The sequence below is a fragment of the Puntigrus tetrazona genome, chromosome 2, assembly GCF_018831695.1.
Source record: "Puntigrus tetrazona isolate hp1 chromosome 2, ASM1883169v1, whole genome shotgun sequence".
Taxonomy (NCBI): Eukaryota; Metazoa; Chordata; class Actinopteri; order Cypriniformes; family Cyprinidae; genus Puntigrus; species Puntigrus tetrazona.
Genome location: NC_056700.1, coordinates 16,889,744 through 16,916,053, shown reverse-complemented (window position 1 = coordinate 16,916,053; position 26,310 = coordinate 16,889,744). Strand labels below are relative to the sequence as shown.

Below are 26,310 nucleotides of genomic sequence, written 5' to 3'. Positions count from 1 at the left end.
ATGTATTAATTTACATTTTTATATTTTCTGACAGAATGCAGTAATCAAGATTCAGTCAATCAGCCCACGAGAGTGAAAACAGCTTCTGAACATGAGATGGTTAAACTTCACTGCACTTACAGTACCAGTGATTCATACCCTTATCTTTACTGGTACCAACACAAACCCAATGGATTCCCAGTTTACATGCTCCGTAAACTCTCGACTGGATCAGGCAGCAGTGAAAAAGAATTTGAGGAAAGATTTCATGCAGATCTCAACTAATCCTCAAACTCAGTTTCTCTGACAATCAAGGATGTGCTTGTGACTGACTCTGCTGTTTATTACTGTGCTCTGCAGCCCACTGTGACTCAAACACATAAACATCCTGAGAACTAATGGAGGGGAGGGAGGGGCATAGAGTATATCTGATGGTAGTTTGTTGAACCTCGTAATTTAATCTGAGACGGAAAGCACAACACAATGATCCTCCATTCAGTTATTCTGCTCTCTGCTTTAGCATGTAAGTACAGAGTAAGGTGTGAAGCAGAATTTTACTATTTGTGTACTTACTATATATAAGTGCACTGAAAGTAAATAAACTATTTCAGTGTTTACATTTTCTCAAATGAAACTTAAAAGGACAACTAACATTTCAGATTTCCGTGCAGGTGCCAGTAATGGAGATACTATTACACCAGACAAAACTGAGGAGTTTGCTGCTGAAGGTTCAAATGTTACATTATCCTGCAGTTATTCATCTGCTTGGTCTTTGCTTTGGTACCGTCAGTATCCCGGATCGGCTCCTGAGTTCCTTGTGCTCATCTCAGATGGAACAAAAAAAGCTCAGACCTCTGGTGTAGATAAAAGATTCAGCACTAATTTCAGAAAAGAAAAACAGACCAATGTGGATCTGATCATCTCCTCTGCTGCTGTATCAGACTCTGCTCTGTATTACTGTGCTCTGGAGCCCACAGTGACAGGAAACACAAGAACATTGCACAAAAATTTGACTGTAAAAAATAAACAATGGTCTTCTAAAGACAAGGAGAAACGTGACCCTTAATTCTTGGGTTTATTAAGAGAGTGGAGTAGTGGGGATCACAAACTATGTTCAAAAGTACCTTCAAGCTAATACCATTTTGGAAAAAAATATTTCCAATTGTTTAGTCATTTGATACTCTCTCCAGCCTTGCTCTCTCCGTATGAGTGTCATGTGACAAACATGAAAAAAGAAGCACTATGAAATGTTCACTTAACATTTGGGAGCAGTTAGATGCTGAATGTTTGTTCATAGATCACCTATGTTTAGATGGGCTTTAATTTCTCTGTGTTTCACATCATATTATGATGGTAAGTACATCTGCATAAGCCTTCTTTAAGTAAAAAAGGCTGTACTTACATTTTGATACATTTGCAAATAATACATGGTAGTGATTTCCCCTTTTTCTAGATGTAGTTATGACTCTAATCCAAATAAATAAAACTATATGATGTTGTATGTATTTTGATGTCCATGTGTTAGTTGAACCACACAATACCTATAGCCCTTTGTAGTCCTATACAAAAAAACATGAAGTCTTAAACTAAGTGTAATAACTAACTTCTCTCTCAAAAGAACTGTATGGAAGAGGCGGGGTTTAAAGCACTGATGTCTGATGTGCTCTTCTTAAACTTCAAGGATCTTAGAGACAGGATAAGAAACACACACAATGATTCTCCATCCTGTCTTTGTGCTTTCTGCCCTTTCCTGTAAGTATTTAAATGTTTTATATTTGTACCCCAGTACAATGAGAAGCCAGAAAAAAAACTATTTCTGTCATGAAATATAAAGTGTTTTTATATTGTATAATGTAGTAAACAGGTTTTATTCTACTTCTCCAGATGCAGCGTATGGAAATGATATTAAACCAACCAAAACAGAAATATTTGCTGATGAGGGTTCAAGTGTTAAATTATCCTGCAGTTATTCATCTGCATATAATCTTCAGTGGTACCGTCAGTATCCAGGATCAGCTCCTCAGTTTATTGTTCTCATCTCAGATGGAATAAAACAAGACCAGGAGTCTAATGTAGATCCAAGATTCATGACCAAACTCACTGAAGTCAATAAAGAAAAGCATGTGGATCTGATCATCTCTTCTGCTGCAGTATCAGACTCTGCTCTGTATTACTGTGCTCTGCAGCCCACAGTGACAGGAAACACATCAACACTGTACAAAAACCATTGCATCTATGTCACACATATTCAACCCTCATATTATAACGTTGTCCACAAGGGGTCAGCAGTGCTATCTTTATTTATAGGTATATAACGTGACCTGGCCCAATCCTTTAAGGAATACCTCTGTAAGATTAGCATAGTTTGTGAGATCAGAGTTCTTTGACCTCTTGTAGCAATTATGTTTATTTTGACTTTAATCTATTCGTTTTTTTCATAACACAATATTTTGGTATGCACCTTATTTGTTTCTGTTTTTCTTACATTCAGGTTACTAAATGATTATTATTCATGTTAATAACTTTGTTCTGTCTATTTAACCAGTGTGCCGGGGACAAGACAAATTTGTCTTCGAGTGACATGCCTTCAAGTGAAGGAGCTCAAGTTATTTTTATTGTGTAATTATTCTTCTACAAATCCAGATCTGTTCTGGTACAAACAGCTGCCAAACAGATCACCAACATTCATTCTGAGTTGATACACCACTGAAACTGATTTAAAGAAGAGATTTTCTGCAGCACTGGACTCTGAGGATCAAGAATCTGTGAATCTCAACACCATTTTAAAAACAGAAGAAATATGGAAGCCTGTTTTTGCTACTGATAAATACAAAAGTTATTGCTTTAACTTAAATGTTTACACTGTGGGATTGTAAGCTATTTTTGTTCTAAGAATTGCAAGATAAAAATTACACATTTGATTTGTTTTCTCACAACTGCAAGTCTTCTTAGAAGGAAAAAAGTCATATGTTTTCAGAATTGTGAATTTATATCAAGTAATTCTGCCTTTTTCTCAGAATTGTGAGAAACTCGCAATTGGGAGTTCTAAAATCAGAATTGCACAATTCTGAGAGAAAAGACAGAATTGCGAGATTGAACCTTGCAGTTGAGAGATATATTTGTTGTAAAAGGATATGAATAGTAATCAAATGGCTTAGTGGTGTATGAAACTGATGGGAATTGATCTCTCTCTGTAAGGTCCCTTGAAGAGGTGGGGCTTAAAACACTGATATCTGATGTGATCTGACGTGAAAGTCTGTTAGAGAGAACAAAAGAAACACACACAATGATCCTCTATTCTGTCATTCTGCTTTCTGCCTTTGCATGTAAGTGTTTTGTCTTTTGCATCTTAATATTCTGAGGAGCCAGAATAGCAAATTTTCTTCATATAGTAGTATATCGCATTATACATTTAATATTTATTTAAACACCTGTTTTTTTTATCTATTTTTGCAGGCACAACATATGGAAATGAAATTAAACCAACCGAAACACAGGTGTTTGCCGATGAGAGTTCAAGAGTTAAATTATCCTGCAGTTATAAATCTGCATATAATCTTCACTGGTACCGTCAGTATCCAGGATCAGCTCCTCAGATCATTGTGCTTATTGCAGACAGTGCAAAACAAGCTCAGGAGTCTAATGTAGATCCAAGATTCTCTGCCAAAGTCACTAAAGACAGTAAAGAAAACCATGTGGATCTGATCATCTCCTCTGCTGCTGTATCAGATTCTGCTCTGTATTACTGTGCTCTGAGGCCCACAGTGACAGGAAACACAAGAACACTGTACCAAAACCTCATTAACAGCATTGCATCTACATCACACATATAGAACCCTCATATTTGCTGTAGTTAACAAGGTAATACCATTCTATTCAGGATAAAAGTATTATAGATCGTTATTCGCTACATAAACAGATATAACAATAAGGGTGACATAAAGATTCTCCAGGTATTCATTATAAAAAGCAACCACCATCAAAGAGATAATAAAATGTTATTTTACCCAGTTGCTGAGGTATATCTGAGGGAATACATTTATATATGAGGGAATTTCATAATTTAAACTCAGTGTAAGAACACATTGAATGATACTTTGTTCAGTTATTCAAAAAAAAAAAAAATAGTTTTATAACATTATGAAGTAAAACATAAGCACAGTGATGATTAAGTATTTGTTGGAAAATACTATTTATAACAATCATACATTTAGAAACGATTGTTCAAAGTTTAGCAATTTCAAACTTTGCACACAAGGGGTCAACATTGCCCTCTTCATGTGAGTGTATATCATGTGACATGATGCAGACATTTAAAGAGGAGTTGAAAGCAGAGTTAAGTGAATTCTCTGTTCTTTTTTCCTCTTATATTAGTTATGTTAAGATGGGCTTGGATTTCTCTGTGCTTCATAGCACATTATGCAGTTAAGTGCATTTTTTGTTTCTGCATAGATAACAAAAATAGGTTTACTTGAATACAGGTTACTAAATATTTACACATACTTTGATAATAATTCAAGTTAATTATTTACTTTTCCTGAATATTTTTACAGGGTCTTTGGGACAGGACAGCGTTGAATAGTCTTCAGAAGACATGAGCACGAGTGAAAGAGATCACAATATTGTAAGGTGTAATTATTTCACCAGTGATTTAAACATAAACCTTAACTGACAAACAAATCACCAACATTAATTCTTAGTCGATATACCACTGAGTCTGATTTTAGGAAGACATTTTCTGCAACATAGAACTCTACATAAAGAACATTTCCACTGATGATCAAAATGGCATCTTAACTAATCTATTAATTAAGATGGCAATATACACCACATATTCACATAAGCCTCATTAAAGGATCATTAGTTCCTCCTTTTTTTAAATGAATAAAACATTTACAGTTCTGCTTCTTATCCATTTACCAAAATTTGCATTAAGCAGGAAGTTCCAGATTGACTCTATGACTCAGTTCCTGCAGAAACTCAGAACATCACAATCATCACAACCCAGAGAAGAGAAGAGCATCAACAGAACTGATCTGACTTAGTAAACATGGACAGATACCTAGTACTGATTTTTATCATGATTTCAGGTAAAATACTATTTGATGCCAATGTTAAGAAAAACAGAGTTTAATATGACAGAATTTTAACCACATGATTTTTAAAATGTAAGCAAATATTTATTTTTGCAGGTGCAATGGCTGCAGACCAGATTGGGCCAAATAAGGATGTAAATGTCATCAGTACAGAAGGAGAGTCTGTGACCCTCAGCTGCTCGTATGATACAAGCAGCAGATTTGTTAGACTTTACTGGTACAGACAGTATCTTAATAAAGAACCTCAGTATTTAATGTGGAAAGATGCTCGGTCATGGAGTGGTACTGGGACCCCCGCTGATCCTCGCTTTCAGTCGACTACATCAGAAACCTCCACTGAACTCATTATTACTGGTGTAACTCTCTCAGATTCAGCTCTCTATTATTGTGCTCTAAGAGTGGGAGCCCAGTGATACAAAGTCTATGTGAAGCCGTACAAAAACTCAAATAAATTTTTCTCTTTGAACTGAACATCAAAACCACAATCTGATAAATTACGTGGAAACACCTGTAGCTGAGTGTGATATGATTTTATTTTCCAAATACTTCATGTAAAAAAAGAGATGTTTGTGTAAGCATTTTCACACTTACAGAATACATCATACTTTCATCACAAAAAAACATGATGAACATTCTGGGGCAAAAACATTCAGTATTCAGTATTAATTTCAGACACTGCACAAATCAATTAAACCAAAATTATTTTAAAGAATAAAAGTCAACACTCAAAAAACAAGACTCTTGTGCAAGACTATCTCTGTAGCCAGTTATATTACACCAATTTGTACACAGTGTACTTATAATGAACTTCTAAACTCGATTCACATGAACCTCAATCAAAGCATCAAAACAATCAAAAGCATTTGAGGATCAAATAAATTTAAATGCATACATGCTTTACAGGCATGGATTTGAGATTAACAAGCTGAATAAAAGCCCCCTGTAGCCAATCCATGCGTTTTTGTGGACAAATATCCACATTTCAGGCTTAATAATCACTTGTTACTCACTTCTGCTAACTGTGGAAACCGGAAACAGTCCGGACAGGGCTATCTTGAGCAAGGGCTATCTTTTTCCAGGCCGAGGGAAGAGTTACGTGCAGGTGCTGTTATGCCTTGAACTGTTTTTGCACTAATTATTTGTCCACAAGGTAACAATTCGCAAAAGAAAAGGATGAGAGACAACCTAAAAATGGCAGCACCGACAAGCGCTTGTGTGAAGGACTTCTGACGCAACTCTAATTTAAATGAGTATAAAAGCTGTGTTTTCGGTCGTGACTTCTTTTCAGAAATAGCGCGTCAGTAACCAACAAAAACACAATTATGTCAAAATGGTGGGTTTTGGCGAGTGACCTCGTAAACACGGCCTTAAAATGGTTATAAAGTCCTAAATGACTACAGAATTGGGGACAAAATTAGGATGTGTGTCTGGTCCGAGTCAAGGGCATCACATACTTTATAGTGCTTTTGAATTTTATCACAGATTCGCAGATATCGCTGATTAAGTTTTGTATCTTGAGTAAAGATTGAATATGCAATTTATAGTTGCTGTGAGGATTGAAGTTCACTTAATTTGAAAGTTAAAAATGATATTTTTCAGAACTGATACAAACTTCGTTTGTTTTCTAACATTGAATTGCTATAATTGATGGCCAAAATTAAGGAAAGTAATTTATTAATTCAAAGAATCAAATGTCATAAAGGAAGATGCAACTGTGCCCCTCAGCTGATCATATGAAAAGCAGTCGATATGTTGGACTTTATTGGTACAGACAGTATCTTAGTAGAATATTTCTTGAATTACAATATATCACCACTATTTTAAAAGATTTGATTAAACATCATCATTAACAATATCTTCTCTGCAAAACACTTGTATAATGTCTGCTTGAAAGACATTAAAGACTCAAACTCTTCATAGTGCAAACTAACATGTCCAATAAATGTTATTTTCCTTCTTATGATTAACTGATTCTGACATTAGTCGCACAGGTTGTGAATTATGTCAGAATGTGTCAAATTAACGCTTTAGCAAAATCTATTTACACTCCCCACAAGGAGGCATTATTCCATAAGGCTGAACCATTTGAAGAAATATCAGTGTAAAAAAAAAAAAAAAAAAATTATATATATATATATACTACTCATGCGTATATTTAGTGTATTTAGATAGTGTGGTATAGTCAGGCTCCTTCTCTTGGTGTCTGTAAATTTGTTCAGTGCAATTTTAGCAATGAGAGACTGAAGCACCAAGAAGGTTAAACTGCTGTTCTACTGTTCATTCATTGATGTAATTCAGAGCAGAACATTTGCAGTATTGTAATGGCACTCTGGCAAATTTATGTCATGTTTATTTCATATAACTTGGGTAAGTAGATTTTAAACATGTATCTTAAATTTTAATTTGAGAATGAGTAAAATAATAATAACTTTGTTACAGCTGATAAAACAAACATCAGATCATTGAAAAATTACTAAAATGCCCCAAATTCTTCAAGAGGAGGAGACAGTCACACTGTGTGTTAAGATGCTGTGCAGTCAGACTCCTCCTGCAGGGCTTCACATATGTGACATTGTTACGACAACTTTGTCAAAATGAGGCTAAAACAAAAGTCTACTTTAAATGTACATTTTTACATTACGATGGAAAACTGGCAAAGAATTGTAGTTTTCTTAACCATATACTATTTTTGGGGTAAGTCTAAAAAAATATATTACCTGTACTATCCTTCTAATATGAGTATGACGTTCTCTTCAGTGATGTTTTACACTACATTACAGGATGCGATTGTCGGAACAGTGTTGAACAAAAAACAACTGTTCAGACTGCTGATGAAGGAGCAGCTGTAACAATCAGCTGTCAATACGAAAGCGCTGATGTATCTCCAGTTTTAATGTGGTATCAACAAAAAGTAAATGGAGCTCCAGACTTCATGCTGAGCAAATTTGATTCAAGAATTCAGTTCAAGGAAAGATTTAACGGGGATCTCAACACAATTTCAAAATCATTTCCACTGACGATCCAGGATGTGTGTGTGTCTGACTCTGCTGTATACTTCTGTGCTCTGAAGCCCACAGTGACTGAAACACGCTCCACACTCACACAAAAACATGTCATTGTGGTCATTAAGAATTACTGCATATAGTGCTATAAAACATGACAAAACTAGACCAAGATATATATGCCAAAAGTCCTAAACACCCTATGAGATCGAGAATTCGTCAAGAGAACATTTTCTACGAGATGTTAATTTTTTAACAGTTATGTTCTGTCGTTTCCATTCCACGTTTCCTAGTTTCCTGATTGGTTGCTGCCTGCCTTGCGTAACACATTACATGCATCCATATGTGAAAAAAATCACTAATGTTGTTTGCTGTAACTGCTTTCTTGGTATCACTTTTTATGAAGCCTGCATTTATGATACATTATAAGGGTATACTGTAATGAATGCATAATTTAATGCATATCTTATATTTACATATTTGTGATTATAACTTTTAAGACTGGATTATTTAAAAACACACAATGAACACCATATTAAATCTATTTATCTATAATAGACTGCATCATATCTTGACATTGTTTCTTTAGGATCTGCACAGCTGCTTATAACATCTTGTTATTTGAGTGTTTCTTGTGCGCCTAATATTCAGGCTAATGCGAGCAGGCTGATACGTTCAACTGGAAAAAAATGTGATGATATAAGAGTATTAATAGACATAGGTAGGGTTTGTAGAATGTTCACATACTTGCCAAGTATCCTATACTTACTATGTCTCTTGAGGAAGCGTCAAAATAAAGTGTTAGCATATATTTAGCAAACACATTACTAATACTCTAATGAAGACTAGCTAACATGTATTTGCAGAGTTACTTATTAACAGCTGTCTAAAAGGTACCATCAAAATAATCAAACTTATGTAAAAGAGCAAATGTGTCATATTACAAATTCATTTGATATGATATCTTATGGCTGTTTAAAAAAATGCATTATTATTATTAACTAGTATTTGTCCACTTTAAAGTAAGAAGATGGCAAGATATGAGATTTATAATGCATTATAACTATAAGAAATATAATCCATTGTAACTTAAGTGTATAAATTGTTTTCATTGTGTGTTAGAAATGATTATACGCTTAAAAGTTAGAACCACAAGTAAATAAATACAATAACACTAAAACTGTTCTTATGAATATTCACGAGTTAATACAACATATTATAAAAGTTGTTTATAATGCATTATGCATTCATTATAATGCCTTAAAAATACCCTTATAATGTATTATACAGGTTTCATAGAAAGTGTTACAGGATCTTTTCATGTTCTCCAGGAGTGCAATGTAAGAGGAGGGTCTAGACAGATCTGACACTATTTAAACATTACAGACTGGAAAAGAAACAATTCTTGTAGTGAACACAGCGCACTGCACAATGGATATCTTAGTTTTTATCTTTTACATTTTGGCATGTACGTATATTTACATGTCTATTGTTGATGATTAGCTTAATTAAAAATGGATATCATGAAACTGTACCTCTTCTTTTTCAGCTTCTGTCTCTGGAAACCTTATCACACCAGACGAAAAAGAGCTTTTTGCCAAGGGAGGTTCAAACGTTACATTATCCTGTAGTTATTCTTCTGCAGATTATCTATACTGGTACCGTCAGTATCCCAGATCAGCTCCTGAATTTCTTGTGCTTATTTATGATGGTGCAACAAACACCAAAATGTCTGATTTAGATCCAAGACTCTCAGTTAAACTCACTAAACAGGATCTAAAACATGTGTATCTGGAGATCTCCTCTGCTGCTGTATCAGACTCTGCTCTCTACTACTGCGCTCTGAGGCCCACAGTCACAGGAAACACACTAGATCAATACAAAAACCCTTTACCCAGTGAGAAAGAGCAAGAACAGAGCTTATACAGTCTTAAAGTAACCTTATTTTATTTGTGCAACATACAGTACTGTCTTTCAGTTTACATTTACTCTGCTTTTTCTAAGTAATTTAATGCATTCTCTATAAAAAGAGTTTAATGGTAGTCTGCAGACACATTTCAACCACAGGGCTGCAGTGTTGTCAAATGTTCTTGATAAAAGACACACATGCATCTATTTTTCCATGCATGAGGAGAAAGGCTGCAGCTACAAGGTAGATGTAGTAATACTAATAATAATTAATTTAAGAAGTTTGTATTCAAAGCAAACAGCATCATGTGACAGCAATCAGGAAGTTCCTAGGTGTCCTTCGGTTTTTTTATACACAGTGCAGAACATTGAAAGACAGATCTGATTCAACAGGGACAGATGCTTTCTAATCATTACTATTATGGGAACAGGTACATATAGATAGATAGATAGATAGATAGATAGATAGATAGATAGATAGATAGATAGATAGATAGATAGATAGATAGAAGATTGTTCTTTTAATTAAAGATGATAGTTTTGACCTTCAGAATCAAACTTTTGAGTATATACAATAAATGATGAAAACTGTGTGTGCACAGAAAGAAGAGCAACCAGTTCAAATAATTTATTTTTTAATGGAAGTTATGTAATTGCACAATCTGGCCACATTGTGGCAGAATTGTTTCCTATTACACATGCAACTATTACACCTATATGTGTTCCAACCTGTGCTAACAAAGTCACACACAGAGAAATCTAAACTCCTACTGCCTCCTATTCATCATCATCATATTTCACTAGTAGTGCCTTTGCAGTTTTTATACGCTTTTTGTAAACTATGTTAATCTGGCTGAGGAATTTCCTTCTGTTGGCTGCTGTTCTAGGTAAAGCAACTTTGCTTTTAAACTGAATTATTCCATACATCATAATATACTTGAAAACTGATTCATTTACATTTTAATTTTTCCTGACAGAATGCAGTAAACAAGATTCAGTCAATCAGCCCACGAGAGCTGAAACAGCTTCTGAACATGAGATGGTTAAACTTCACTGCACTTACAGTACCAGTGATTCATACCCTTATCTTTACTGGTACCAACATAAACCCAATGGATTCCCAGTTTACATGCTCCATAAACTCTCGACTGGATCAGGCAGCAGTGAAAAAGAATTTGAGGAAAGATTTCATGCAGATCTCAACAAATCCTCAAACTCAGTTTCTCTGGCAATCAGGGATGTGCCTGTGACTGACTCTGCTGTTTATTACTGTGCTCTGCAGCCCACTGTGACTCAAACACATAAACATCCTGACAAGAACTAACAGACTAACTGACAGTTATGGATAGCTTATTCAGATGCATTAGAAGGAGGGGCTTTAAATATCTAGTTTGAACCTGACAAGATCATTTAATTTGAGACGGAAAGCATAACACAATGATACTCCATTCAGTTATTCTGCTCTCCGCTTTAGCATGTAAATAAATTTTTATGCATTAGCTTGCATTAGCTTTATAATCACAGTTATGTATGAAGTGTAGTTGTATTATTTAAGATTTTATTAGTGTAGTCCACTTTGACACTGAAAGGTCAAAACTAACATTTTACATTTCTCTGCAGGTACCAGTAATGGAGATACTATTACACCAGACAAAACTGAGGAGTTTGCTGCTGAAGGTTCAAATGTTACATTATCCTGCAGTTATTCATCTGCTTGGTCTTTACTTTGGTACCGTCAGTATCCCGGATCGGCTCCTGAGTTCCTTGTGCTCATCTCAGATGGAACAAAAAAAGCTCAGATATCTGATGTGGATCAAAGATTCAGTACTAATATCAGAAAAGAAAAACAGACCAATGTGGATCTGATCATCTCCTCTGCTGCTGTATCAGACTCTGCTCTTTACTACTGTGCTCTGAGGCCCACAGTGACTCAAACACACTCAGCATTCACACAAAAACCTTTAAAGCCCACTTAAAACCTGTGTGCACAGAACTCTGCACAAAGCTCTACAGAATTGGAATTGTACCAGTGTCAAGTACCAGTAGCAGCACTCCTAGTTGCATTTAACACATTTTAACCAAGTTTAAACCCATTTCACAATTCCACTAATTAGGACTGTAGTGCTGTAAACTACTTGTGTATTACTTTCAGAGTCAATCACTTATTCACTGCAGTTACACTGAAAAAGAGCAAATGCCAGAAAAATGCATTTCATAATCTTAAACTGTGAACCTGGATGAGCAGATCTCACCTGTATGTAGTCTAAAAAATTAATGTGATTTTAAAATATGATACGAGTGGGATTTTGTTAGCATCAGAAAGAGGAGGAGTTTAGAGCATAGATCTGAGATGATCTTTGTTTCATTTTGTAGACTGTCACAAAGCTCATTCCTGCTGCTGTGACACACACATGTACAATGATACTTCATTCAGTCATTCTGCTTTCTACCTTGGCAGGTAAGTGCATTCGTGTATGTTTTGCATGCATTTGCATTAATAATTTGAAAATATACACATATCTTTTTTTTTCTCCACTGATTTCCATGTTGCATGCATAATGAACTTTTATCTTAAAATATAAACTTACTGCATGCATTTTTCATTTTTTCTACTACTACAACCTCATTACAATGACAATGCAACATTATTATGTACCATAATTATCCAGTATTGCTTACTGTATGTATTGTACAAATTCAAATAAATCAATTTCACCATTATTTGAAGACTAAAAGTCTCATTCTTTTCCAGGTGTGAGTTTTGGAGATGAAATCACAGCAGACAGCACTGAAGAAACTGCTGAAGTGGGTTCAACTCTTACTTTATCCTGCAGTTATTCTTCTGCACAATCCCTTCAATGGTACCGTCAGTATCCCGGATCAGCTCCTCAGTTTCTTGTGCTAATAATGGAGAGTGTGAAAGAGAATAGGACATCTGATATAGACCCCAGATTCTCCACTAAGCTCAGAAAAGAAAAACAAGCTACAAAAGAAATCAAACATGTGGATCTGATCATCTCCTCTCCTGCTGTATCTGACTCTGCTCTGTATTACTGTGCTCTGAGGCCCACAGTGACAGGAAACACTACAACACTGTACAAAAACCTGACATATGAAAATGTACAACCATTTTTTCTATAAATATATGTAGATTCTAAATTTACACTGTATTAATATCAGATAGGATAAACCATATAGTTGCAGGAATGCTATTTGTTAACACTGTACTACTACTAATGTGAGATCAGATTTAAATACAGTTCTAATTGTTTTTGTTTGTTTTTGTACAGGCATATCAATTGAATAACTTTTTTAACAAGCAAAAAATCTGAGTGGGTGTGCACATTTAAAAAGTCACTCACTGAAAATCTGATAAATGTGTTTAATTAAACATGATAATCACACTGTATCTCATGTGACATATTTAGTAAGTAACCACAAGAGGGAGCTATGAAGTAATCGAATGATATGGTGGTGTAGAAAGCAGAGCTGATTTGCTCTTTTACAGAGCTCTCAGGAAGAGGTGGGGTTCAAAGCAGAAATATCTGATGTCTCTTAGAGAGAGAATAAGAAACACACACAATGATGCTCCATTCTGTCATTCTGCTTTCTGCCTTTGCCTGGAAGTATTGCAGTGTTTTGCATCCCAGTACTCTGAATGACTAATTTCAGGAATGTTTGCAGTTGCAATGGCACACACCACACAATTTAAATACACTTGTGGAAACACCTGTGTGAGAAGTTGGATAATAAACTTTTTAGACTATGTATAATATAAAAAGAAGGTAGACATGAAACACTGCATAAAAGACACACAAATGTGTAAGCATTTACATACTTATATCCACAGTAACTGGTGATAGTATAACAAATACTATAGCAGTATGTATAGCAGATAGTAATGATAGTAGAAGCAAATAATGATATAATGTCATTTTTTGACAAATTCTTGAACTGAAATATTAAAAAATATTTAAGTCATTTACTTAAAGCATTACTAACCTTTCAGCATTTCACAGTATATTTAGTTTTTAAAAACTAAAAAGCAATCTTAGACTGCTGGGAGCAAGAGTTGAATTGCCTACTGGAGAAATGACTGTACTACAATTTAAGATTTTTATTTTCTTCGGGTGCAAGCAAAAACAGAGCAACAGTGTACACTATTTACTTTTTGTAAAGGATCTACTGATCCTGACTTTAATGAGAGATTTTTTGATCTCCACATAAAGACCAGTTCCACTGACAATCCAGTATGTTTGTATGTTAGACTTTGCTGTGTACTGTTGTGCTCTAAACCACTGTGAACATCATAGGTCATAACTGTTCAATACTGCCCCTGGATCAGCGTCCATACTCTACAGCCAGTAAATACATCATCTTACTTTCACTCTCAGTGTACTTGACAGGAGCTTCCAAGCTCGAATCATTTGAGCCAGAAACCATCAAAACAAAGCAATTAATGTTTGTATTTTTCTTTCAAATCATCTTCAAAATGAATAAATGTATGTACACTTTCATGCAGTTGATAAAGCCTTCCTCTAAGCAAAAACATGAGAAGCAGCAGTTGGTATCATCACACAGAAATCAGGAAGTTCCTGTGTGTTTGAGTGAAACTGCAGAGACTCACAGTAACACAGATGTACAGCTCAGAACACAGACAACATTAACACACACGATCTGACCTGTCAAGATGAAAAAACACCTGCTGCTGATTTTAATTATGACTTCAGGTAAAATATGACTCTTAATAATTACAGATGTATCCAGACACATCCAGTGGGATAGTTTGTGTTACTTATCTTTTTGATTGTTTTAGGTGTGATGACTGCAGATGAGATTCGACCAAATCAAGAAACTAGTGTCACAAAAACGGAAGATGAGTCTGTGACCCTCAGCTGCTCATATGAAACAAGCAGCAGTTATGTTTATCTGTACTGGTACAGACAGTATCCTGACGGAGAGCTTCACTATTTAATATATAAGGCTGCACGATCAAGTGGTGGAAGTGGGACCCCCGCTGATCCTCGCTTTCGGTCGACTACATCACACACATCCACTGAACTCATTATTACTGGTGTAACTCTCTCAGATTCAGCTCTCTATTATTGTGCTCTAAGAGTTGGAGCCCGGTGATACAAAGTCTATGTGAAGCCGTACAAAAACTTACATTCAGTTTTCACTTTCATTTCAAGCCACATCAAACCCACAATCTATAATTCACACATTTTATTTACTTGTGGAAACACCTGTGTGTGGTTACTGAAAAGGTGATGTAAATGAAAAGCAACACTTTGTGAATTACAGCTGTATATCATAAAAAAGGGTAACATTATATTTGAATCTTTGATCATATGAATTTGTGATTATATTGGCGATATTTTTACTTCTTTTATTTAATTTTATCATGGTTTATGGGACAAATTTGCACAGGCAGTAACACCACTGAAAAACAGAAACATTTGAGGGGGAAAAAACTAAATATGATGGAACTGTGATTAACATGTACTGGAATGGTCAGTCTCCGAGATCCAGAACTCCTGCTTTTTATTTAACCAGGAGAAGGCTCAAAGATATCCCTTGTATTTTATATATTAATAACAGCCAAATTATGAGCCTACATTTTCTATTCCCTAAATGACATATGTGTTAATTCTGATTTACACTATGAGAATGAATTATTTAACCATACTCCTGTCACTTGCAGAGTACAACTGTACAAAGTGTGTAAAAAAGATATACACTGGAAACACAGTAACTGTAACATAGAGACTTTCTCTGTCAAATACTAAAGGGATACTATAAAAAATACAAAATACAAATGCTAAAAAAAATGAAATTATTACTTTTTACAATAATATCCTGAAGAGGGCAGCATACATTCACCACTAAAAACATGTATTTCCTCCTCTTTTTTTTTTTTTCTCTCCTCCCCTGCTATAAACCATCCAGTTTTTTACTGACATGGCTGATTTATCTTTTTCTCGTTTTACAGTCAACACATGATACAAAATGATAACTCATAGGTTGTTTAAATTACTATTTTTTGCATCCATTTATCATGGTAGGTGGAGGAATTTTTTATTTCTTAATTGCTTCAAAGAGTTTTATAGCTTAAAATGATTAAAGTTTTACACTAACGTGTTTTGCAGAGTGTCTTGGAAAAGAGCGTGTTGATCAGCCAGATAAAAGCGTCACTGAATCTGAAGGAAAATCAATAACGTTACAATGCAAATATACAACAACTTCATCGCAACCAGAGCTCTTCTGGTACATCCAGAGAGCAAATGATTTTCCCAAGTACATTCTGTGGAGAAACAAATTTGGAACAAAAGATAATGCGGCTCAGTTCCAGGAGAGATTTGTCTCTGAAGTTTCATCAGATTCAGTTCCTCTGATGATCAAGAATCTGTGTGTGTCTGACTCTGCTGTGTATTACTGTGCTCTGAGGCCCACAGTGACTCAAACACACTCAACACTGTACAAAAACCAGACACAGTCGATTTCTTTCAATCTGAATTATAGATAGATGAGGAATGCACATTGTAAACATACTAATACTTTTATTTTTATGTATTCACACTGTACTCTAGGATGTTAGCCCCAGACTAAGTGTTTATTTAAAAACAATTTAACTTGATCATATGTATAGGCAATTCAAATAAATGTGTTTTTATCAACAAAAGAAACATCAAAACTAAATTCACTGTGTGTGGTGTACATCTAAACGGAGACTATAAAAAGTACTATAGCAAAAAAAAATCATGAAGAATTAATGCAGATTATACATTATCATATAAATGTTTTTCTTTATGTTATACATTGCATACCGATACATCTAAATTGATTAGAGATTAATTAAAAGATTTTATCTACTTTTGCAGATGCAGCATATAAAAATGAAATCAAACCTACCAAAACAGAGGATTCTGCTGATGAGGATTCAAGTGTTAAATTATCCTGCAGTTATTCATCTGCATTAACTCTCTACTCTCTAACTTGACAGGGTCATTAGTTCCTCCTTTTCTATTTACCTAATATGTGAGTGTTATCTATACTTATTTAAATACCATTTACATATATTTTTAATTTATATGACCAACACGTTTTGCTACTCTGCAAATATTTGGTTTCATTTATGTGGTTTTCTGTTAATTGCCAAAAGCATCATCATCAAAAGAGCAGCAAGTTCCTGAGAGACTGTATGACTCAGATCCTGAGTAACTCTAGACACTCATCACAACCTACGACACAGAACACAGATCAACAGAACTCTGATCTGGTAAACATGGACAGACACTTGGTTCTGATATTAATCATGACTTCAGGTAAAATACTTTTTGATGCCAATGTCAAGGAAAAAAGATCATTATGTGACTGATTCTATTTATAAATTAGAATTTATATTTTCATTTTTATTTTTTGCAGGTGCAATGGCTGCAGACCAGATAAAACCAAATAAGGATGCAAATGTCATCAGTACAGAAGGAGAGTCTGTGACCCTCAGCTGCTCATATGATACAAGCAGCAGATTTGTTAGACTTTACTGGTACAGACAGTATCTTAATAAAGAACCTCAGTATTTAATGTGGAAAGAAGCTCGAGATTGGAGTAGTACTGGGACCCCCGCTGATCCTCGCTTTCGGTCGACTACATCAGAAACATCCACTGAACTCATTATTACTGGTGTAACTCTCTCAGATTCAGCTCTCTATTATTGTGCTCTAAGAGTTGGAGCCCAGTGATACAAAGTCTATGTGAAGCCGTACAAAAACTCAAATAAATTTTTCTCTTTGAAACGGAACCACATTAAAACCACAGTCTGATATTATTAAATCATGTGGAAACACCTGCTTTTGAGTGTGATAAGAAATTGTATTCAGGTATGTGATGTTTAATAAGAGGTGGCAACAGTGATGAAAAAGAGAAACAATGTACAACAGAAGATTGTGACACTTCTGAACTCACAACTGAACTGAACGGAGCAAAGAAAAAAATAGTCTAATTAATATCAACATTGGCCTTAGCTTCTTCATTCTACTTTTTAAGACATTGTAAAATAAATTCATATAGATATTGATAGTGTACATCAGTAAATGTGGCCACAAGGGGGCAGGATCTCTTAAGTTCATATTAAAATTTGCAAATTTGTAAAACGTAAACCTAATTTTCCTATGTGTGTTAGAAATAAATTCACCACTGGGGGGCAAAATCTAAAGGGTACAGTCTAAGTCAACACTGTGTCAGGTTTTAGACCTACTTGAAGGCTTGAAATATCCAGAGAGTATAATCAGCAGAGAGGAAACAGAGAGCTATACATTAAAGACAGAGAGACACATTCATTAAAACTTTCACCGGAATATTAGTTTCATTTCAACAATGGGAAAATTAATGATTATTATGCTTTTCTTCTTAGCACAGGACTTTGGTAAGAAATATTATTTCTAGTATTTTAGTATATGTCTTATTTATGTAAATTCTAAATAGTTTAATCTATTTTCCAGTGTGCTGGGGGAAAGACAGTGTTGAACAACCTTTAAGAGAAATGACTGCAAATAAAGAAGATCCAGTTACTTTACAGTGCAATTATTCTACCACTGCTACAAATGCATATCTCTTCTGGTACAAACAGCTTCCAAACAGAGCGCCGACATTCATTCTGAGTGAATTTAGTTTTGGTAAAGGAACTACTGAGGATGAATTTAAAAAGAGATTCTCTGCAAAACTGGACTCCACGTCAAGAACAGTTCCTCTGACGATCAAGAATCTGGATGTGTCTGACTCTGCTGTGTATTACTGTGCTCTGCAGCCCACAGTGACTCAAACACACTCTACACTCACACAAAAATTGAAATCTACCACAACCTGCTCAAAACAAACACATAAAATACATAACCATGATCTTAAAGGGCTAGTTCACAAGAATAGTAATAATAGTAATAATAATAATAATAATAATAATAATAATAATAACAACTAAATTCTGCCATTATTTACTCCCCCTCATCTTATCCTACCTGAGAGAACCAGAGAATAAGAGAGTACCAAAATATTAATATTAGTCTTCCATACTATGAGCCTTAAATTTCAAAATAAATAACAAAGCCTTCAATCAATCTATCTGTATCCTGTTGTAGTCAAGCTCCTCCTCCGGGTGTTTGTAAAAATGTTCAGTGTAACTTTAGCAAAGAGAGACTGGAGCATCAAGTGGCTAGAACTGCTCTTAGATGTGTTCATTCAATTTTATTTCATTTATCACAGCATACTTACATTATTATGATTATCACACACTGGAACAAATATTTTGTGTGGTTTATCTCATATTTCTTGGGTAAGTAGATTCTTAAACATAAGTCCTTGCATTCCTTGCATTTTAAATTAAACTGACAAATGGTTTTCTAAATATCAGGATGTGGATCTGAGGATGCCGTCCACCAGAATATGAGAGTTCAAACAGCAGATGAAGGGGCAGCTGTAATAATCAATTGTTCATATACAACCACTCAAGCAGGCCCAACTCTCTTCTGGTACCAGCAAAAAATGAATGGATTCCCAACGTACATGCTGAACAGGGTTTCTACTTATGGAAATAATGAAGAAGAGTTCAAGAAAAGATTTAATGCAAGTCTGAACACACAAACCAATTCAGTTCCTCTGATGATCAAGAATCTGGATGTGTCTGACTCTGCTGTGTATTACTGTGCTCTGAGGCCCACAGTGACTCAAACACACTCTACACTCACACAAAAACTATGTCAGCATTCACAAGTTTGGATAAAAATATCAGTTAGAACACACAGTTCACCACAGGGAGGCAGCATCCCTCAAGGTGTCTCAAGGACTCGAGGTGTCTTGACATTTCAAGAATTCAAGACTTAAAATATCAAGAGAAAAGCAACAGAGAGGAAACCAAGAGCTACAGTCACATCAGGCAAGAAGACATTCTCAGAAGAATACACATTAAAATATGAATCTCTTTATCTTAATGCAAAAATTCATGATTATTTTTTTCTTCAGAACACAGGACTTTGGTAAGCAAGTTTATAATTTGCACTTTATTGTTTATTTATATGCGAGTTACTTCATATGTAAATGACTAATAGTTAAATGTATTTTCCAGTGTGCTGGGGGCAAGACAGAGTTGAACAGCCTTCAAGAAAAATGACTGCAAATGAAGCCGATCAAATATTTTTAATGTGCAATTATACAACCAAAGCTACAAATGTTTATCTCTTCTGGTACAAACAACTACCAAACAAATCACCAGAATTCATTCTGAATAAATATCCATTCAGTGAAGAAACACCTGAGACTGATTTTAAGAAGAGATTTTCTGCTACTCTGGATACAACATCAAGAACAGTTCCTCTGACGATCCAGGATGTGTGTGTGTCTGACTCTGCTGTGTATTACTGTGCTCTGAGGCCCACAGTGACTCAAACACACTCTACACTCATACAAAAAACGTACAAAATAAATAAAAAGTCCAACTTTGCCAACGCAAGACTATATAAACTAAGTAAAAACGTTGTAAAAGGTATCATAATTCATAAGCTATCAAGTCTGAATCACCAGCAATAAACAATAAAGCGTTCTTTGTGGGTTTACAAAACATCAAGCCATTTAAAAGTACATGATGAATTTAGAGTTGCGAGGTTCTGCTGAAGCAGAGTGGATCTGTAGTATTTCCATTGTTTCATTATTTTTATCAGTACAGTGACTAGGAAGGTCTAAGAACCTGATCACATACTTTCTGATTTCTTGTGCTTGTGTTCGAAAAGATCACCTCCAACCAATCACCTGCATGTGAAACCATCAGTCCCCATTGTATCCTGAAGCACAGTCCTCATTAAAGTTATGCTAAGAAACCAAACTGCGCAGAGAGTGAAAGACGAGTGGAACAAGATCCTGAATTAGAAAACATCGCAATTATGTAGAGTTCACTAAATACCACATTATCATAACTGATTCTGACATCTGATTCTGTTATCTGTGTGAGATATTTAATGCAAGCACATGAATAATGAGTAAATCTATTTTCCAGTGTGCTGGGGACAAGACAAAGCTGAACCACCTTCAGGACAGATGACTGCAAATGAAGCAGCTCAAGTTACTCTGCAGTGCAGTTACTCTACCAGTTATACTAATGCAAAATATACTTCCAAACAGAGCACCAACATTCATTCTGAGTGAATTTACAGTTAGAAAAGGAACTATTATGGATGAATTCAAAGAGAGATTTTCTTTGACATTAACATTGTATAAATTCTATAATTAAAAAAAAAAAAAAAAAAAAAAAACGCCTACAGTTATGCCATTATTTACTCCTTATGTTATCATACCTGAATAGATACTTTTTCTACCGAACACAAAATAAAATGTTGGTAATCATATAAATTAATCATATATGGTTTTTCTAAACCTATGTATGACAAAACTAATATGCTAACTTTATACCTTATATTATTTTATATTAGTAATATGCACTTTTAAATATTGTTGAAAAAATTGGAGAATATTACAATATTCCTTCAAGGTTAAAGCAAATTACTCTAGAATACTATAAGAAAGAAAAAAAAATAACATAACCCTCTGATTAAGCTGTATACTGTGGAATAGTCAGGCTCCTCCTACAGTGTTTGTAAAAGTGTTCAAGTGACTGAAGCAAGAACTGGTTAGAACTGCTCTTCTATAGGGGTTCATACAATTCTATCTTATTTAGCACAGCAGATTTACTAAATTCTAATAATGACACACTGGAAAAAATATTTGGTGTTGATCTCATATTTCCTGGGTAAGTAGATTCCTTCCATTTTAATTTAAGAAAGAATTAGACTGAATGAATTTAACTGGTAAATGTTTTTCTAAATTTCAGAATGTAGATCTGAGGATGCCGTCCACCAGAATATGAGAGTTCAAAAAGCAGATGAAGGGGCAGCTGTAATAATCAATTGTTCATATACAACCACTGATCCAATGCCAACTCTCTTCTGGTACCAGCAAAAAGTAAATGGATTCCCAACGTACATGCTGTCTACTTTTGGAAATAATGAAGAGCAGTTCAAGAATAGATTTAATGCGCATCTAAATACAGTAACAATATCAGCTCCTCTGACGATCCAGGATGTGTGTGTGTTTGACTCTGCTGTGTATTACTGTGCTCTGAGGCCCACAGTGACTCAAACACACTCTACACTCACACAAAAACTATGTCAGCATTCACAAGTTTGGAAATATTAAGTTTAGATTTTTATTTTTTTTTTGTCACATTTTAATTTGTTATTTTTCTAAATAAATGAATATGTTTAAGCTTAATAATTAAACTTAAAATGTGTTTCTATTTCTCTAGACAAACTAAAATCTGTTAGTTTTAAAGATTGTAAATAGCAGAGCTGGAGAACAAGACTGAAACCGATCATTTTGCTTTTCTAAACATTACTAATTTAAATGTAATGAACAAAGATCAAACGGTGTCATTACTAATGTTCTAATCATCCAAAACAACACACCGCCTCAGATCTACAAGACTACTCTGGTATTATCAGATATCTGAAAAATTATTGTTACTGCTTTGGTGTCTGATTGCATTAATTCTGCTTATATTTCATAAGTTTTCGCTTTTGACACAAATGTCAGTTAGAAACACATAAGTTCACCACAGGGAGGCAGCATCCCTCAAGGTGTCTTCAAGGGGACGTGTTTAATGACCTCCAGACTTTAAATATCAACACAAGAGCAACAGAGAGGAAACCAAGAGCTGCAATCACATCAGGCAAGAAGACATACTTAGAAGAATACACATTAAAATATGAATCTCTTTATCTTAACAATTACTTTTGTCAGATAACAGTGATTTCATTTCTCTCTAGACCATTGTTTTTTTGTACTTTCATTGACCAAAGGAGTACATCAACAATTTTATTGCTTTATATGTGATTACTTCATATATGCAAATTATTAATAATTAAATGTATTTTCCAGTGTGCTGGGGGCAAGACAGAGTTGAACAGGCTTCAAGAAAAATTATTGCAACTGAAGCAGCTGAAGTAACTTTAATGTGTAACTACAGTACCAAAGCTACAAATACAGATGCTTTTCTCTTCTGGTACAAACAGCTGCCAAACAAATCACCAGAATTCATTCTGAATAAATATCCATTCAGTGAAGGAACACCTGAGTCTTATTTTAAGAAGAGATTTTCTGCTACTCTGGATACAACATCAAGAACAGTTCCTCTAACGATCCAGGATGTGTGTGTGTCTGACTCTGCTGTGTATTACTGTGCTCTGAGGCCCACAGTGACTCAAACACACTCAACACTCACACAAAAACATACAAAATAATAATAATAAAAAAAACACCCAACGTTGCTATTACAACATTATAAACCAAGTATAATATTATAAAGAGTTAGCATAATTTATATGTTATCAAGTCAGAATCATATCAGTATTAAACAATAAAGTGCTCTTCGTAAGGAACCAAAGAATCAAGTCAAATAGAAGTCATGAAGTTCAAACAGAGCAGATCTATAGTATTTTTATTGTGTTTTTTTTTGAGGTACAGTCCCAGAACTAATACATAAGAAATGCATATGTTTTGATTTATTTTTCTCTTGTGCTTGTGTTTAAACGATCACCTCCAACCAATCACCTGCATCTGAAATCATCAAAGTTTACAAAAGAAAAAAAACCTGAAGGCACGCCTCTTCTGTGACAACTGAACTCATACATTAGAATTGGAGCACAGAGGACACACTGTTCTGACCTAGTAAACATGGTAAAATGCATTTTTCTGATTTTAATCCTGATTCCAGGTAAAGTACTACTCCCTTAGATGTAGAAAAACACACAAATGACGTAATTTGTGATGTTTGATCTTGTCTTATTTCTTTGTTTTAGGTGTGATGACTGCAGACCAGATTCAACCAAATCAAGAAACTAGTGTCATGAAGGAAGACGAGTCTGTGACCCTCAGCTGCTCGTATGATACAAGCAGCAGATATGTTAGACTTTACTGGTACAGACAGTATCTTAATAAAGAACCTCAGTATTTAATGTGGAAAGAAGCTCGGGCATGGAGTGAAACTGGGACTCCAGCTGATCCTCGCTTTCGGTCGACTACATCAGAAAAATCCACTGAACTCATTATTACTGGTGTAACTCTCTCAGATTCAGCTCTCTATTATTGTGCTCTAAGAGTTGGAGCCCAGTGATACAAAGTCTATGTGAAGCCGTACAAAAACTCAAATTCATTTTTCAATTGAATCTCAAGCCACATCAAACCCACAATCAAATATTCACACAATATAATTCAACTCGTGGAAACATCTGTGTGTGGTTAGTGATGCGACTTTCTTCACTTTATAAAAGGAAAAGAAAGAAAAAGTGAAAGATCAAAATAAGATTCTTCTAAGAACTTCTATTAATATGCAAAACAATCAAAATAGTTGTGAACATCATATATAACCAGAGTTTTACTACAAATAGTGTATTAAATATATATTTAATTTGTGGTTACTATGGTTTAAATACATTTTTTGTAAATTTTCTAGTGCATTTTGCACTGAAGTCTAGTGCAGTTTACTGTGAATATTTGTAGGTCAACAATAGTAATTATGTCCTTTTGGCAATTTTGCAGTAATTGACTGCTACTACCAACATTTGAGTCAACATTTAATTATTAACAGAGTAAGCAAGTATAGACCATTGTAGTTTTGTCTTTGCTTACTCTGTTAGACTCTATAAGGATGTAACTGACCTGCACTTGAAGCCCTGAAAAGGACAGTTTTGCCTCTCTACCGGTGTGCTTCTATTCAAATCTCGAGTCTCAAATCACGATGCCAGTCAACACTAACTGATTCATGATTTATTGTTTTATTATAGAATTCGGAAATAATCACTTTAGGAAATACGGCAGACAACAAAAACAACAACAGTATTAAATACATTAAAATAACTTCTGCCCCACACATCCATGCATGCATGGTTTCTATGATTAAATAATAACAAATGATTCTTAAGTTTACAAATATACTTAAATTGAGTAAATAATACAGTAAAAGTTAATACAGTAAAATCACCACCAGGGGGAGGCATCTCTTAATTTCTTGTGTGAGACAAAATGGCTGATTATTACTCTTTTCTTCACAGCCGTGATTTTTGTAAGAAGAGTATTTTATCTTGTACACTTAAGTTGCTTAATGTCTGTTGAATTTATATTTGATTGTTAATTTACTTCCCATCTTTTCCAGTGTGCCGGGGACAGGACAGTGTCAAACAGCCTTTAAGAAAACAAATTTCCTCTGAGGGAAATCAAGTGACTTTCTTGTGTAATTATACCCTCATGAGTTCTACAAATGCTTATCTCTACTGGTACAAACAGCTATACCAAACAGATCACCAACAGAACAGAACTACAGAGCCTACAGACATTTAATGCTGAACTGGAGCGCGTGTGTTTGACTCTGTCACTGTGGGCTTTGGAGCACAGTAATACACAGCAGTCAATTGCTCTGTCTTCCACAATTAGTTAATCAAACTGAAAAATAAGCGCATGAATGAATGTATGCGAAGAAACAACCATCAGAAAATTGAAAAGTCATTAGATCCTTCAGAAGGAGGAGACAGCGATGTGATCAGATACTGTGCAGTCAGACTCCTCCTGAAGGTCTTTACACAAGTGACAGTGTTAAAACAATTTTGCCAGAGTTTACTGCTTTTACAACTATTATGATGAAAAACTGGCAAAGAATTATAATCTTTTTCGTCACATACTATATCTGGGGTAAGTCAGATTCTGTAAGTAATGTATTATGTCTGTAATATTCTTCAAATATAAATATGAAATCCCTATAAGCACTGTTTTTGTTTACTTTTACATTACAGGATGTGATTCTCTGGACAGTGTTGAACAAAATAAAGAAGTTCAAACTGCTGTTGAAGGAACAGCTGTAACAATCAGCTGTCAATATGAAAGCACTGATACGTCGCCAGATCTGTTCTGGTACCAGCAAAAAATCAATGGATTCCCAGAATACATGCTGAACAGATTCAGTACAAATGACAAGCAGTTCAAAGATAGATTTAAGAGCAATTTTGATAAAACTTCACAATTATTTCCTCTAACGATCCAGGATGTGCGCGTGTCTGACTCTGCTGTGTATTACTGCGCTCTGAGGCCCACAGTCACAGAAATACACTCAACAATCATACAAAAACCATGTGTGTGCAAGTTTTGTTGTTGAACTTCTGATGTGAATCTCACCTAATAACACTTAACAATAAATTGTCACAAATGCTAAACAATTGCTTTGCCAAATGCTACTT

The 26,310-nt window shown here is 34.8% G+C and overlaps 1 pseudogene and 6 gene segments (V, D, J or C); all 7 read left to right on the top strand.

Moving 5' to 3' along the window:
- The first annotated feature begins 423 nt into the window (after positions 1–423).
- Positions 424–1,166, top strand: LOC122358321. The segment is given in 2 exon segments: positions 424–502; positions 651–1,166. Coding segments are annotated over 2 exon segments (435 nt in total).
- A 1,995-nt stretch (positions 1,167–3,161) lies between these two features.
- LOC122327130 lies at positions 3,162–3,812 on the top strand. The segment is given in 2 exon segments: positions 3,162–3,305; positions 3,436–3,812. Coding segments are annotated over 2 exon segments (417 nt in total).
- Positions 3,813–4,923: 1,111 nt separating this feature from the next.
- On the top strand, positions 4,924–5,504 carry LOC122358409. The segment is given in 2 exon segments: positions 4,924–5,069; positions 5,172–5,504. Coding segments are annotated over 2 exon segments (357 nt in total).
- A 5,243-nt stretch (positions 5,505–10,747) lies between these two features.
- Positions 10,748–11,421, top strand: LOC122358373. The segment is given in 2 exon segments: positions 10,748–10,872; positions 10,963–11,421. Coding segments are annotated over 2 exon segments (393 nt in total).
- Positions 11,422–12,376: 955 nt separating this feature from the next.
- LOC122358337 lies at positions 12,377–13,213 on the top strand. The segment is given in 2 exon segments: positions 12,377–12,443; positions 12,738–13,213. Coding segments are annotated over 2 exon segments (429 nt in total).
- Positions 13,214–17,170: 3,957 nt separating this feature from the next.
- On the top strand, positions 17,171–17,727 carry LOC122327122. The segment is given in 2 exon segments: positions 17,171–17,310; positions 17,411–17,727. Coding segments are annotated over 2 exon segments (441 nt in total).
- A 6,031-nt stretch (positions 17,728–23,758) lies between these two features.
- On the top strand, positions 23,759–26,228 carry LOC122327111 (annotated as a pseudogene).
- Positions 26,229–26,310: the final 82 nt, after the last annotated feature.